This window comes from Microtus ochrogaster, chromosome 24 (assembly GCF_000317375.1).
Source record: "Microtus ochrogaster isolate Prairie Vole_2 chromosome 24, MicOch1.0, whole genome shotgun sequence".
In the NCBI taxonomy this organism is placed as follows: Eukaryota; Metazoa; Chordata; class Mammalia; order Rodentia; family Cricetidae; genus Microtus; species Microtus ochrogaster.
In genome coordinates this window covers 31,863,575-31,879,836 of record NC_022024.1, presented here as the reverse complement: position 1 = coordinate 31,879,836, position 16,262 = coordinate 31,863,575, and the positions used below count along the sequence as shown (strand labels likewise).

At 45.1% G+C, this 16,262-nt stretch overlaps 1 protein-coding gene across 5 annotated transcripts in view; it reads right to left on the bottom strand.

Moving 5' to 3' along the window:
* The window catches only part of Scyl2 (SCY1 like pseudokinase 2), a 59,794-nt gene that overhangs the window by 4,861 nt on the left and 38,671 nt on the right, over positions 1 to 16,262 (bottom strand). For 2 of the 5 annotated variants that reach the window (XM_026784539.1, XM_005358189.3), the window contains 4 exons: positions 14,018 to 14,084; positions 13,815 to 13,910; positions 10,590 to 10,709; positions 7,234 to 9,702 (listed from right to left, as the gene is read on the bottom strand). In XM_026784539.1, the coding sequence (XP_026640340.1) occupies positions 9,061 to 9,702; positions 10,590 to 10,709; positions 13,815 to 13,910; positions 14,018 to 14,084 (925 nt within the window). In that variant the 3' untranslated portion in view covers positions 7,234 to 9,060. Of the gene's footprint in view, positions 1 to 7,233; positions 9,703 to 10,589; positions 10,710 to 13,814; positions 13,911 to 14,017; positions 14,085 to 16,262 lie in introns of those variants that run through there. The other 3 variants (XM_026784540.1, XM_005358190.3, XR_003377959.1) reach the window with 2 other exon arrangements.

The following is a 16,262-nucleotide window of genomic DNA, read 5'->3' as shown; positions in this document are numbered from 1 at the left end:
GATGATCCATGTCGCTGTCTCTCTGTCTGTGTGTGTCTGTGTATTTTAATCTCCAGCCCCTTTGCCCGAAGCTCGCAAACTGGGTGCCAGCACACAGGGCGCAGACACGGGAGTGCGGTGCTCGGCAAAGACCAACCTGGGCTATAATGTTAAAAGTTATTCGGTCGACCAATACAGCAGCCTCAACACTTGAGGAGGCCTAGGCAGGAGGATCATATATAGAATACAGAGTCTGTGTTTAAAGATAGCAATATTAAGCAATATTAACAAGACCTCCAATTTCAGAAGGGCTCTGGGAATTGTCTAGACGAATCCCATCCTCAATATTTCCAGCTTAATCTGATTCCTTGGTAACCGTCTGCCAGCACAGAAACCCTTCTAAGAGGGCTCCATTTACTTGGGCTCAGGCTCTGCCTGCTCTTGGAGAGCTTCCCTAGGCCGACCGAGTGCCGGCTCCCTGGCTCCCAGCCACAGCCTATGTGGCAGTTCCCAGACTGCTTACTCAGCAGGGCAAACCTGAGGCCAAGGCCACCGCCTGCTCATATTCGTGCCCCAAGATTCTCACCGCTCCAAGTCTGTCACAGCTTGGAGGCTTAGTCTTTGAAGAATGAATGCATTCGCCTTGAGCTCAATGGCACATTTATTCTTCATGGACATCCATTGTGAAGGAGCTGCATCTAGAGCACACGCCAGGGACTTCACATATGCCACCACCCGGCCTGTGCTTGGGAGGTGTGACCCTCGATTTGCCCGAGAAAACTCATCCTGCTTTGGGAAAGAAAAACGTTTAAACCCATTTCGAGTAAATGTTTGCTCTAATTCCAAAAGCAGGAGTGTCCACGAGCGTCACGTGATTCTGTTTTTAAGACAGTAAACCATGGACTGGAGACGCAGCTCAGTGGTTGAGAGAGCGTGCTGCTTATGGGGGACCTAAGCTTGGTTCCCAGCACCCACAGTTCTGGCTTATAGCCACCTACACTCCAGTTCCAGAGGATATGACATACTCTTCTGGCCTCCAACAGCACCTGCACACATGTGTACAAACACACCCAGGCACACACAGATATGCATAATTTAAAATGTTGATATAAAAAAAAGGAAATCACAGCAAAGGAAGATTAAACACAAACACCACACACACACACACACACACACACACACACACACACACACAGTTGCAGCCAGACTGTAAGCACTACACCCTGTTGTTTGAGACACCCTGTATGTTTGGTGTAGTACCCTGACAATTTGGCTGTCCCCTTCTGATTTGCTATTTGAAGATTCTAAGTTTCATTATGGATTAAGCAGCACATAAACAGGACCTCCGACACCAAAGAGCAGAGCAGCTGGCTAGAAGCACATTTACTCATGCTCTGGTTTCTCTGCAGTTCCCGTGATAAAATGCTCTGGCAAAAAGCAAGGGACAGAGAGGGGGGGTCTGTTCACCTTACAGTTGCAGATTATAGTTTATCGTCGAGGGGAAGCTAAGGCAGGATCTTGAAAACAGCTAGTCACACATCCACAGTCAGGGGCAGAAAGAAACAAATGCTTCCTTCCTTGCTTCTGCTCAGTTTCTTGCCTTAACACCATCCAAGGGGTTGGAGCTCCCCACAGTGGGTTGAGTCCCCCAGGCCATTGACTTAAGACACCCCTAACGTGTCCATAGGCCAATTAAATGTAGAGAATCCTTCACTGAGACTCATCAGCCGGGATGATTTGAGGTTGTATCAAGTTGACATTAAACCAATCTTGCTACCCGCGACCTGAAGCCTAGCATTTGTCCTTCATAAACTCAAAGCGGCTATATTCCATGTTAGAGAAAGTCAGTCCTTCCTGGCACCAGGACTGATTTCATAACACGGTTCAAATGTGACAAAGGTGACAGCCATGGTCCAAACTCAGCCACCCAGGCACAGAGGGCTCAAGTGGGTTTAGTTCAGAATTCCTAGAGAAGTGGGTACTTAACTTTGAGCCTATTCATAGACCTCTCGAAAACTGAGATCTTGCAGATTGCTCTCTGGTGTGTATGTGGATGGATGCCGATAGAATGTCAGTCACAGAACCATAATCGCTGAACCCGAAACAGCCAGTAACTCCTCAGACGGGAGCAGTCTCGGGAGGGTACCTGCTGCCATGGGCACATTTCCCTCTATTTACAAAAATGACCGGTTGGGCTTGATGCTGGAAGCTGTAACCCCAGAACCCGAGTGGCTGAGGGGGAAGGGTCAAGGCAGCAAAGTTGGCTCCATATAATTGAACGCAAAGAGAAGGGATTTTTTGTTGTTGTTTTGTTTTGCACAGTTTTGGCTGTTTCAACTCATGAACAAACAAGTAACTGGCATAATTTAAAACAAAAAAAAACAAAAAACCAAAAGCACACAAATACACCTTTGTCTGGCTCCAAAGTCCATGAATTGCATGCTTTTAGCATGCCTTCTGCATGCGTCACTTGGGCAACGTTTAATCGCTGCAGCAAGAAAGGCTAGCAGGCTTAGAGGCATCCGTAGGATTAAACTTGCATCACTGTTGATTCTTACGTCTGAATTCCAGACACCGCGCCTTGGCAGAAACGTCAAACACTGAGTTTATTAGCAACCTAGGCCACTGCACAAGGGGACATCCTGAAAAAGGAGCAGGGTGGTGGTGATGTTGAAAGCATCAAATAGAGTTCAAGCAGCCACACTTTATTTCCACTATCATCAGCACATTTCAAACAATTTCAAAATTGTTCTTTCTTAGAAGTGAGCATCACTCCACTGCCCTGGCTGGCCGCCAATGCATACCCAGTAATCCACCGGTCTCAGCCTCCCAAATGCTGGGACTACATACCTGAGCCACCATGCCCAACTCAGAACTTCTCAAAGGGTAAGTTTTAATATACAACATGCAGATACTATTCCATGCCTGTTGCTAGAGTGTGTGTATACCATGAACGAATGAATGATGGAATTTATGCCCTGGCAATGCTGAAGCATGCATGGGCAGCCCATATATTGCGGTTCTGTTGAAATTACTATCGTGGCTTTCATGGTCTAAGTTGATGAGGACAACTGACCAGGCATCTTCTGCAAGAGGGCCCCAGATCTCATTACAGATGGTTGTGAGCCATCATGTGGTTTCTGGGAATTGAACTCAGGACCTTTGGAAAAGCAGGCACTGCTCTTAGCCACAGAGCCTTCTCTTCAGTCCTGTTTCTAAATAGTTTTGTAGCAGATTCAGGGTCACACAGGAGACAGAAATCACATGATACAAACAGGAAAAAAATTATTACATTTATTCTTTGACAACTTCATGTATAATGTATCCATGACTCTCACCCCCAACAAACCCTAAAGTCCCGTTCCCACAGCCATGTTTTTGTTGTTGTTGTTGTTGTTGTTGTTGTTTTATTTTGTGTCCCACTGAGTTTAACCAGGGCCTTTCACAGAAGACGGGTGGAAAGCTATCCAATGCCTACACTAACTGAAGACAATACCCCCTTCCCCAGCATCCATGAGTATTTTCCCAAGGAGGGGAAGGGACCTGAAAACCTCACCAATGGGAAACGATTTAATAATTATTAGCTAGAAGCTCATCAACTAAAGAGGAGTAAGATGCAAAAAGACACCCAAGTAGCAGGGTCTTTGAAGAAAAAGTTTTGTCTTAAAACAGGGTTCCAGAGATTGGGGGGAGGGGGGCTCAACCCCACACTCCCAACTTGTTTCCACCACAAGGAAGACCTTGCTGGAGGGCACGGGCCAGAGTGGCCCAGTTGGATCTGTTCACAGTAGTAGCTCAGAGGCAGCCCAGCTGCCCCGCTCAGACAGCTAGGTTCCCTTAATGGACAGTGCCCTCCTCTGCTGAAGACGCCTCCCTGCTTACAGCTAAGGCTCCCATGCCGGAGCTCCGGCGCCCTCTAGTGATGCATCATGCTCAGTGCTTGTCAGCAAAGAGTAAGTCTAGCGCGTCCAGCTCTGGTGGAGTTTGGAGCCAAGCAGAAAGGTGCCACAGTTTACTGCTGAGAGCAGCTCCCACGCATAACCGCACTGCCTAATACAGCAGCTACCAGCTGTGCGTGGAGACCGAGTCGTCTGAACTGAAACGTGCTCAATGTCAAACATATGTAAATTCTTAAAGAGCCCCCCCCCCAAAAAAAAAAGCAATGGGAGTATCTCACTGATTTGTTATATCAATCCAAACCCAAACAGCATTTTGGGGAAAGTTAAATAGGATACAGCAACATGAATTTTCACTTTTAAAATGGGAACACTGAAACTACACAGGTATGTGCAGCCTGCGTACGTGTGTGCTCCAGATTCCAGTAACACCGGGAGCTAGGGCTAGAAAACATGTCTAGGAACCAGCAAGCACCATTTAGGGAAATGGCTGCTCTCGCTGTACTCTCTCCTCCCCAGGTTTACCAGCTTTAATCCCATGACGTTTGGGTGCTGCCAGCACCACTGGGTCCCCCAGTCCACGGGTCACTGACACTTGAGCCTGTGTGGGTCTCGGTCATCTTCCTCTCCCCTGTCTTCCACCGCAGATTTCCAGCATGCATACTCGCTACGTCAATCAGTCTCCACGAAAGCGTGTGCAGAATCCACAAAAGAAAAGAACACGGTGTCCACCCCCAATCTGACCTCGTAAGCCGTGCAAGTCTTGGGCCTTCTGTTTCCACGTTCACTCAGAGAAAGGGAGACGGAACAGAACTCCATTTGTTTCCAACCAATTTGTGAAACCCTTCTAGGGTTTTACTAACTACAAAATAAGGTGTACTATGCTTCCTAAAGACATTTTCTCCAACTTTTGTTCTGTGTATTTTTTACGTAGAGGTTGCAATAGAAAACGTGTTCTAGCCAGTGCATACTGCAGTTATGTCTTGCAGGAGGCTGAGGCAGGAGCTGGAGTCTGATGCTGACCTGGCTATACTGTGAGCTCATGCATCTAAACCAAGGTCTTACTCCATGTTCTACCTTGAAAGACATGGCAGTCCTAGGCAACTTGGATTGTTACAGATCCATTTGTCCTAAAATATTGCAAGAGTAGTAAGTTACAAATCTACTAACTAGGAACGGGAAGGAAGAATCAGCCGTGGCTGGGTCAAGATACATTGTATAGATGTATGGACTCATCAAAGAAAAGAGGGTACTTTTAAAGAACAAATAATTGTCTGGCATTTGATCCCAGCCCTCAGGAAGCAGAGGTAGGTTGGCCTACTAATTCAAGGCCAACCAGGAATAGTGAGACTCAGTTATAAAGCAAATAATCCTAAACAATGGGGGGGGGGGCAAATTAACTGAACAGACACTTCTCAAGTAGGACAAGAAATATGGAGTCAGAATTTAACACGGCAAGGTTTGCCCACGTTAACCTGATACGTCCTGTGTTTACTACCAGATCTTTTCACACATACACACACGCATCCTAAACGATCTGAAAGTACACAAGAAAACATATGATAAACAATCTATTTCTGTTTATACATCCTGTGCATAGCTCATTTTCAATTTTGAGGGGAACCCTCCCCCAAAATCAATTTACTGCAACTGTTGCCTACAGATGCCCACCAACTTCCTATCTTAAGACAAGAGATATGAAACACTTTGCTTCTGAAATGGACTTCAGAATGTCCACCAGTTTAAAACTGGATTCAGAAAGAAACACATTAGCCTAAACACAGGGCTATTTCCTAACAGCAGATGCGAGGAAACCAACTCGATTGGCAGAGATAACGTAAACCCCATTGACAACATGGGGGAACTAGAGGGACAATTCTCAATAATTTTTTTTTTCAAGACAGGCTCTCTTGCAGCTCTGGCCTTGAACTCTTGCAGCTGAGGGTAACCACAAAGGTCTAAACCTCCTGCCTCCAATCCAGGTTGATAAAATTGCAGGCGTGCACCACAAGAGGTTTACACAATAATGGAGATAAAACCCGGGGCTTTGTGTACATTAAATACTCTTGTCAATGAACCCCAACCCAAACAGCAACTTTAAAAAATAATTTTTAATGTTTCTGGGGGGCACACCTGCACTGGTAGGTACAGATAGGAACAGAAGAGGGGCAACTGTAAGTATCATCTTCAGGGGCATCAGCCACCTCCTTTGAGACAGGACTTCTCACGGGCCTAGTGTTCCAATTAGGGTGGGCTGACTGACTGGCCAGCAAGCCCCAGGGGTCCTCCTGGTCCCACCTCCTCACTACTGCCATGACAACACGGACCAAGATACCTGGGATTATCTAATGCCGACACTCACACTTTCAAGGTGAGCTCTTTACTGCTAGAGCCACACTCCCATCCCAATAACCAGCATTCTGACTAGCAAATATTAATTACAGATAGCGGCTTTCATAGTGACTTTCCATTCATATACATAATGTAGCTCAGTCATATTTACCCCCTCATTACCTTCTCTGGCCCACTCCGCTCCTAATGCCCTTCCTTTGTCCAAATACCCCTTTTCTTGGACCACACCTGTGTGTTTATTTCATTAAGACTTATTTCCAGGAATGTGGGACTTTGTACCGGCTACACCACCATAGAGTTCCTTCTCTATTACCTAATGCAAAGTCTCTCTCCCTCACTGGTTATGCCTAAGTCCTCAGGGAGGGGTGGCAATAAAACTTGTAAGCACTTAAGAATTAGATATTGGGCTTTTCAAGTAGTCCATTGGCATATTTGAGGCTTAACCTACATATAGATGGTTATAGCATTTCCTTCTAATGAGGAATTCAACACTAATATCAAGTTACTTTATAAAGAGGGCTGGGGAGATGACTCAGCTGTTAAGAGTGACTAAGTGGTTGTTTCTCCCGAGAAACTGAGTTCGAATCCCAGCCATATGGTGGCACAAACATCCTAACTCCAGGCCCAGAATATCTGTAGCAGCTTGAATGAATATGGCAGCCGTAAGTTCCCATATTTGAACGCTTGGCCCCCAATTGATGGAACTGTTTGGGAAGGATTAGGAGGGGTGGCCTTGTTGGAGGGGGTGTGTCACTGGGGTGTGGGCTCTGAGAGTTCAAAGGCCCACACCATTCTGTGTGTGTGCTCACCCTCTTTCCCTTCCACTACCCGTTTCTGCCTCAAGCTTGTGGATCAGGACGTAAGCTCTCAGATACTGCTCCAGCACTATGCTCCCCCATCATGATGGGGGACTGTGAGCCCGCAAGAAATGATTCCTTTTTTATAAGTTTGTCATGGACAAATCACTGAAGCAGGGTCCAGTGCCCTCTTCTGGCCTTTACAGGCATCGCACGCACATGGTGTGTCTACACCCATGCAGGCAAACCACCCCCACACATAAAAATTAAAAAGAACTTCTCAATAAACAGCTACTGAACTGTTACAAAGAAATGTTCTTCAACAATTTTATTCCATATAAAACATTTCCCAAAAGAAATATTACTACTGTGTTTATAAACAAGTCTGGTGAAGTTGTAAATGTACTTGACAAAAATGCCTTTTCATTTCTTGAATGAAATTCTTTTGATGTCATGCTACACAAGTACCAGGTGTGAACACTGACTTGCATTTTTTTTTTAAGTGTGCTTTTAACTGGATGCTATCAGCACTGGTAATGGCATGAAATGGTACCTTGTAATAAGTGCTGTATAGTACACGCAACATGTATACGTGTCTGGGGCGATGTGTGTGTATGTTTATATATGTGTATGTATGTATATATATTTTTTTTCAATGAACATTCAGTCATTTAATCAACTTAGTATCAGCACACTAAACTTTATATGATTTATTTTAAATGATTGCTGGTTCCAGATAATTAAAAACCACAAACTGTATGGCAGCAACTATATCACATACACAGTTTTTTAAGAGTTCTTTAGTTATCACATAACAGTGGGATATGAGTTTTAAAAATACAAATGATGTTTGTAGCATAAGGCTCTGTGGTAGAATCAGCAGATTAAAGACAAACACCAGGGAAGCCTTCTGGAGAGTGAGACAGTCTTACTGGAACTACTTCCCTCCTAACAGTGACAGCTTTACAGACAAACGTCCCAACAAAGATTCTGGAACTCCTAGAAAAGAACTGAGTTTCAGTAGTAGGTACCTAACGGGGGCTGGACTTCATGGCAACCTAACATTCAGTCTGTTGGTGTCTAATGGCTCACTCATTTTTACGGGTTATTACAGTTGAAACAATATGGCAGAAATCTCAAGTTTACTCATTAAATATAGTTTAATTATTATTTTTTTTTTTACAAATCTCCTTTTGAAAATGTAATTCATATGTGTTGCAACTTCAGAAGTTTGAATTCAAACTCAAGTACGAAGGCAGTGGCGGGGAAGCCGGGTCCAGGGGCTCTGTCTGGTTTCTGTACAATGGCTCTCCTGTGGTACAAACAGGAAAAAGGTGATCCTAAAGATATTCAAGTAAAGGCAGAAATACATTGCTATTTGAGGCAGATCATGCTAAAATATAATTCACAATGATTAGTTTGCATTTAAGATGGTTAATAATGCTTTAAACCAGTGAAATTAACGTAAATTAAGATTTGCAGTGTTTTTACTGTCTTTTGCACGAAGCGTACGTTCCTTTGAAAACTAAGACTGGAAGGAGCAAAGGACCCGATGCTTCCCCTTCATGTTACCATCCCCTGTCCCACAGGGCAAACAAACCGACACAGAACCCAGACTCTTCCCACTGGTGAGGGCCAGAGAATGCAAAGGTGAGAGAAGAGGTGAGCGCCCAGCTACCATCAACACAAGGCTTTAATAACAGGAAGATTTACAAGCCAAAATAAACATCTGATTTAAAAACTGTTACTCAAGGTAACTCAGTTGTCCTTTCGCATTGTGAGACCGGTAAGGACTGGATCTTTAAAAACCTGAAGAGGGGGTTTTGTAGAGGAGAAAATCCTCAACGCTTTAAAAAAATTGAACCGGTTAGGATCCACACAACTCCTGCGCTGGCTGGCATGGAAGCAGGTGTTCTCCATCACAGAAACAAGCCACTGCCCCCAGGAGCAGTTTCTTCAAGCCAGCTGCACGCCGATCTAAGTCTGCTCACCCGTGACTGAACTGCAGCGACCTCCGAGGAGCAGCACGGGGCACCTCACCCGAAAAGATCTTTCAGATCGTTGCTAGCTGAACTGCTACTGGTCATGGTAGCTGATGGCTGTGCGAAGTTCTGCGGGTTAAAGAAAGGGTTGCCCTGCATACCAAAGGCAGCCTGTCCCATCACATTCGCCTGTACGCCCATGGCTGCGCTGCCCATACCTGAGGAACCCTGAGGAGGGACAAACTGATTCAGCCACTGATTTGGTTTCTGCTGGGATAGCTGGTTCATGCTAACTTTGGGTTTCTGAGGGCCAAAGAGGTTATTAAGGGCCGACATATCGGCCGGTCTCTGCTGAGCCTTCACAGCAGTGGGAGGAACACTCAAAGGGTTGTAGCTTGACAGAGCGGGAGCCGCTCCCAGAGTCATCGTGGTCACTCCAGCGGTGCTCGAACCACTGAAGAAGTTCTGGTTCGGGTTGACCGGCATGCTGAATCCTGAAGTCTGAAAGCCCATGTTGGCATTCAGGCCATTTGTCAAATTTCTCTTTGAATTATCAATTGGTGTAGAAAACATCATGTTGAGGCCCGTGGAAGGAACAGACGTGAAGGTACTTGAAGTGGAAAGCTTAGAAGTGCTAACGGAAAGGCTGGTCAAGGAGGTGATGTTATCCATCAACGTATCTGTCAGGTCCTTGGTCTGAAAAAGAGGAGCAAATGACTGTCCAATTAGTAAGCATGGACAGAGTTTGATAAAGCACAATGCCAGTCAGGCCAGGGATCTCCACCCAGTCCATTAGCTACGGCCTGCAGCCACACAGTGACCACTAATGTGAGTACAGCTCCTGGCAGCAAATACTGGCAATCATTTGACGACAGTTATGGGAAATCTAAACTACAGGTAAGTGAGATGCTCCCGAGGCAGAACTGTGCTCTTTCCAGCAGAACTGTGTCATAAACAGGATAATTTTATATTTTTTATTTTGAATTTCACCAACATTTTTAGGAATTTAACTCCTCTATTCTGTAAGAAGCTAACAGTTATTCTCGACTATGCCCCTTAGCCCACAACATTTTCTTCCTGAGGAAGAGCTGTGATGACTGAATACCAGGAAGCAGTGAGCTGAACACCGCTGAGCTGCACCAGCGAGCCTGCACTCTGCAAGCAGGGGCCGCCCAGGGCAGCAGCGCCAGCAGGGGGGGGGGCAGCGCCAGCGTCTGGAACAGTGCCCAGAACGCAGAGGGAATCAATATGCTCAGGCGATGTAGGTGCCTCTTCTAAACCCAAGCTACAAAGTCAGATAGAATGGAAAAGTCAGAAACAGCAGCTCCTTCCAGCTGAGAGACACTTAAGGGTGTGAAGAGAATATTCCTGATAATGGCACTATTAATCCACATCTTTCTTACGTTTCCTCTTTGGGTAAACACTGCACATGGGGCAGGGTGCTCAGGAGCTGCTGGACAGCCTAAGTTGCACCTTTAAGTCACTGCTTTGTCATGTTAGTCTCTAAACGCCTCTGCCCGAGCACTAGCTGCTTACCACTCTGCTCCTTACCACCGAGGACGCTTGATGCAAAAGAAACGCACCTGTTTGCTGGGCGCGATGGGAGTGTGGACTTGGGGCTTCAAAGGCTGCTGGCTTTTCAGCTTCTGTGCCTGCTCCTGTTCCTTTGCTAATTTCTGTTTTTCTTCAAGTGTAAACGATGCCTTAAAGCAAAACAAAACAAAAGAAAACTCACCCACAACTTTATTCTCCACCTGTAGAGTGATGTTTCTTTTCTGGTAAGGTGTGAACACACTTGGCAATGCTTCACTACGTCAGGGGCAAGCAAGCGATCCGGCGCTGGTGACTCAGGTGAAATCTCACCCAAAGTTCACTAGAACTACCTGGTTCTTTAAGAGTAACTGATTTTATTCTTACTCAAATTTAAATCTCAGTCTAAAAAGCTCATGAGTCAGACATAATGGCAAAGACCTGTGATCCAGCCATTTGAAAGTCTGAGACAGGAGGACCACAAATTTAGTGACTGCCTGGGTTACAGTGAGTCCGAGGCCAGTCAGTACAACTCACAGAGACTGTAGCTCAGAACACAACTAAAGAGGGGAGCTAGAGCCCAGTGTGCTAGTGCACACCTTTCATCCCAGCACTAGGGGGCAGAGGGTCTCTGTGAGCTCAAGGCCAGCCTGCTCTACAGAGTGAGCTCTAGGACACTCATGGACGGCCTCACAGAGAAACCCTGTCTCAAAAAAACAAAACGAAACAAAACAAAAAACAGGAGCTACAGGGATGACTAATGGCGGACTTGAGTTTCGACTCCAGAACCAAGTAAAGCTAGACACAGCACACCTGTGATCCCAGCCTGGCTCCACAGCTGTGAACAAAAAGGCACCTGAGTTACCCTGACTGCCACATACACACAAGTGCGTGCTTGTGAGCGCGCACACACACACACACACACACATACATACATACACACACACGCGCGCGCACACACACACATACATACATACACACACGCGCACGCATACACACACACGCACACACACACACGCGCGCACACGCGCACACACACACACATACATACATAGACACACGCGCGCGCGCGCGCGCACACACACACACACACAGGAAAGGCAGCAGGTGAGAAGGCTCAGCAGATAAAGGAGCCTGCCACCCGGTCACATGACCTGGGTTCAATCCCTGCTGGAGGCAACAAATGACTCTCCTACTTTTTCTCAGACCATCACACAATGCCCTGGCGGGCACGCATGCACACATACAACCACATACAAAAATAAGAAAATAAATAAATATAATAAATTTAAGTAAAACGTGGCCTGGGATTGGAGTTCAGTGCTACAGTATTTGCCAAGAATTTCCAAGGCCCTCAGTTCAATCTCAAGACCACAAAATGTATGAGAAAAGGCCAAGGAAGAACTGAACAAAGATTCCTCTACTGTGGGTGCTGCACAGGGCTGTGTCTGTCTCCGCACTCATCTAGTGTGCTAAACAGCAAGCTCACAAGACTTTCTTTTCCAGTTTTGTGAGCCCGTGTTGTCATTAGCTCTATACACAGATAATCGTATTTTGTAAATAAATATAAAAATGGACGACGCAACAGTAGTAAGAAATTTATTTAGACTTATTGGATAGAAACCAAAATTTCAATAGGAAGTATTATCTTAAGGTTTACTATTCAAAATCATAAGGAGAGGAAATCTTTAAAAAGGAAACAGAACAAAACCTATATTCAGATTTTAGGTCCTTATAGAGTAAAATTGCATCTAATTGAAATCTTTAAAATAGCATTCCCCATTAATAAGGTATATCAACATCATATATTCTTAATAAAATAAATCAAGATGGGTCCCACATCATATTTTTAGAATTCTTGCCAAAACTGTGTAACCTGGGCTGGGGAGGTGGCTGAGCAGGTGTGGGCACTTGCCATCAAGTCTGACAACTGATGCTGATCCCAAGACTCACCCTCGAGGGAACTAACTTTTAAACGTTGTCCTCTGACCTCCAGTGCACACCGTGGCAAGTACACGCTCACATATGCACACAGAGTAAGAGAATAAGTAAAATAAACATACAACTTTAGTCTACTTATGAGGAAACATCAGCCAGTTCCAATCTGAGCATCATGTTCCCCAACAACTGACAAGGTAATCTATGCGTACGTCAGGGTAAGAGGGATGTGGAGGCTCAGGCCTGTAACTCCTGCAGAAAGGTGAAGGCAGAAGACCAGAAGGTCCAGACTAGCCCCTGACTATATAGCAAGTTCAAGTCTAGCCTGAGCAAGATCAAAAACAAAAAGTCAACCTGAGTGAATATCTGAGGCCATAAAAGTTAGGTATCGCCATGGAATAAAAAACAAAAGAAAGTCAAGGCTGCTGGTCTAACAAAGAACATCTAACAACTGAGCATGCAAACTGACAGGAATGTAGTAAGAAGAGAATTCAGATGCTGAAAAGCTGGAACCAGAGAGCGGGCTCGGTGGCTAGAACGGTGCACCTGCTCTTCCAGCGGGCCTGAGTTCGGCTCCCACACCTCTATCAGGCAGCTCACAGCTCCCTACAACTCAAGCATGGGAGGATCTGACGCCCTCTCCTGGCCTCTGTGGGCACCTGCACTCATGTGTACAGCCCTCCCTAGCCACAAACACACACAGTTGAAAAAATAAAAGAGCCAGGCACGGTGGCACAAACCTTTAAGCCCTGCACTCAGAAGGAAGAGGCAGGAGGATATCTGCGAGTTTGAGGTCAGCTTGGTCTATGGAGCGAGTTCCAGGACAACTATGGCTATTGCACAGAGAAACCCTGTCTCAAAGATAGATAGATAGATAGATAGATAGATAGATAGATAGATAGATAGATAGATAGATAGATAGACAGACAGACAGACAGACAGACAGACAGATAGATAGGGATAAAGATAGGGATAGGTAGATATAGACTGGTAGGTAGGTAGGTAGGTAGGTAGGTAGGTAGGTAGGTAGATGGATGGGAAAAAAAAATAAATTTTAATTGCTGACAAGTGGCAATTCCTAAGTAGACAGGCAGCATAACTGCAAGTGCTGGCATCACACAGGTAGAGCTAAGCAATGGCGACAAGGCACCATGGGTGTGGGGGGGATAACAAAGGAATCCGAAACATTTTATGCACACTCCTTCCCAACACAGTGCACAGACAGCTAGAGATGACTCCTTGTTAAGAGGCTACACATATTCCCAGTATTCCCAGCAAATATATGTGGTTTATGAAAGTCTCACAACAGAAATGCTTTCTTTTAAGGTCGAGAAACTTACCCTTTTCTGCTTATTCTGCAGCCCATCTTCTTTATTTTCGGATTCACCCCCAGTTAGAAGGTCTGTTCCAATGTTGTTGAAGACCTTGTCAATCTGCTGAGATACAAGTTCAACACTTGAAGACACCCCAATAAAAACGCCCTTTTGTCCCTTAAGTAAGGCTAACTCTCAGGCATCTTCTGTGAAAATAAGTGTCTTCTTACCTGACTTCCGGCATGTGTAGCACCTGTCTCCTCGGAAGCATTCATTTGATTTCCAATCTCCAAAGACCTACAAGATGGGCAGAATTATGGAAAGGTAGTTAAATGAAATCAACTTCATTCCTTAGCTCAGATTTTCCCACTATTATCTGCGGTTAGTCTGTCTGCCCAAATGATTATGGTGATGACATCTGGGCCACAAAAGTCTGATGACCAGAATGCAACCCCCAGAACCCACGTGACAACATCAGATGTGGGGGCACGCATCCGTTAAGTCTACCAACCCTACAGCAAGACATGGGGCAAAGAGCAGAGTCAACTGCAAGCTCCAAAGCCAGCTACCAGCTCTCCTGTAGTGCCCAGCGCGGCGGAAAGAGAGCCCCTCCTGAAAGCTGACATCTGAGCAGTGGCTGTATGCATCAGCACTCATGCACACCACACACTCACACTCATATTCCCTCTCTCAAAATAAACAATTTGAAAATATCTCTGCTTTTTTTTTTTTAATTCAACATTTAGGATTTGGGGCAAGAGGCTGGAGAAATGGCTCAGTAGTTAAGAGCACTTGCTGCTCTTCCAGATAGGCTTCCATCCACCCACATCAGGTGACTTCCACACACCTGTAACTCCAGGTTCAGAGCTATCCAATGCCCCAGACTACAAGGCCACCCACACACATGCACACACATGCGCGCGCGCACACACACACACACACAATAGATAAATACACCATGGGGAAAATATTTAGATCAAGGAGATGGCTCAGCAGGTAAAAGTACTTGTATGTGCCAAGCCTGCCAAGTGGAGCTCAACTCCCTGGGATTCACATATCAGAAGGGGAAACCAAGTCCTACAAGGTATCTTCTGACCCCCACACAAGCCATGCATGCATGGCCCGTGTGCCTCACATACACATTAATGAATAAACACCACAATGTGTGGGTAGAGGCTCCTGCCCTAACCCCCTCCTCTGGAGTCGCCTCAGTCCAGACTCCGCCCTCAAAAAGCCCACAATCAGTGGCTCCATCCCCCAGGACATTAAAAGCTCCCACCTCGTGGGTTCCCCTCGTGGTCTCCTGAACTTCACTTGGGGCAATCCTGATATAGATATGAATATTTGCATTGGTATGGATCTTGGTTTATTGATACATATTTAAGGTCAATTTTGTGACATATGTATTTCTGATCTTGAATAAGGTACTGTGTTTGTGGAGCTCATTTGAAAATATAATGTATAATTAAGAAATATAACTTAATACTCATCTATAATAGTCAAGCTTGTAGTCATATTAGATTTTCTAGATGCAAAGAGATATATTTCAGTTAGATTGATAGTCTTCAAATCTTTCAGAGAACTCCAGAATATGACATTTAAAATGTTTAAAAACTTAAGACTTTTCATGACAGTGAGACACATCTGCTCCTGGCAGCACCAATTGCTTCAAGAGGAAGACGGGTATCAAAGAGGCTCCATATGGAGTTGGTTAGCCATTTGGGCAAGAGACTATCCTTGTCTGGACTGTTGCATAAACTGGACATGCAGAACCCATAGAGAAATGACTGCTGAATTTGCCTAAAGGTGAGACAATCCTTCGGGGTTCCTGCCATAAGAAAGAGTCTGCAAAACATTCTGCAGGACACAGAAATGTGACGGACAAGCTGCCAACATAGGTGGAACTGTCTTTGAAATGTCCTGCTCCATGGAAAAGTTTCCTGGACACTATGGGCGTGTGGGCTGAAGACTGGATGTCCCAATGGTACAGAAGAATTCTGAGTGATTGCCCAGGTAGCCAGTTGTCTCTGTCATTTGTTACACATTTTAGAAGTTGCTTGACTGCACTTCCTACTTAAGTAATATTTTCCCTTCTTGGATATTCGATGGGGTTAAAGACTAGATAGTTGTAGTTACTTTCCTCTCATGACTTGGCCAAGTTATTATACAAGGCTTAAACTCATTAGGATAGGATAATTATTGAAACATTTGTCCTGTTTCTTGCTTGATATTGTTTCTTCAGGTTGTAATTCTAATTTTTATACCTGATATTTGTTCTTATTGTATATAACTTTGTATTAGGCTTAGAACTTTTTTATTTAAATGGAAAAGGGGAGGTAATGTGAGATTCCCCTCTGTGTGCTGTGAAAACCACTGGTTCATAAAGGCTTGGCCTATAGCAAGGTAGAACTTAGTTAGGCAGGGAAAACTAAACTGTATGGTGGGAGAGAGAAGGGTGGAGTCAGAGAGAAGCCA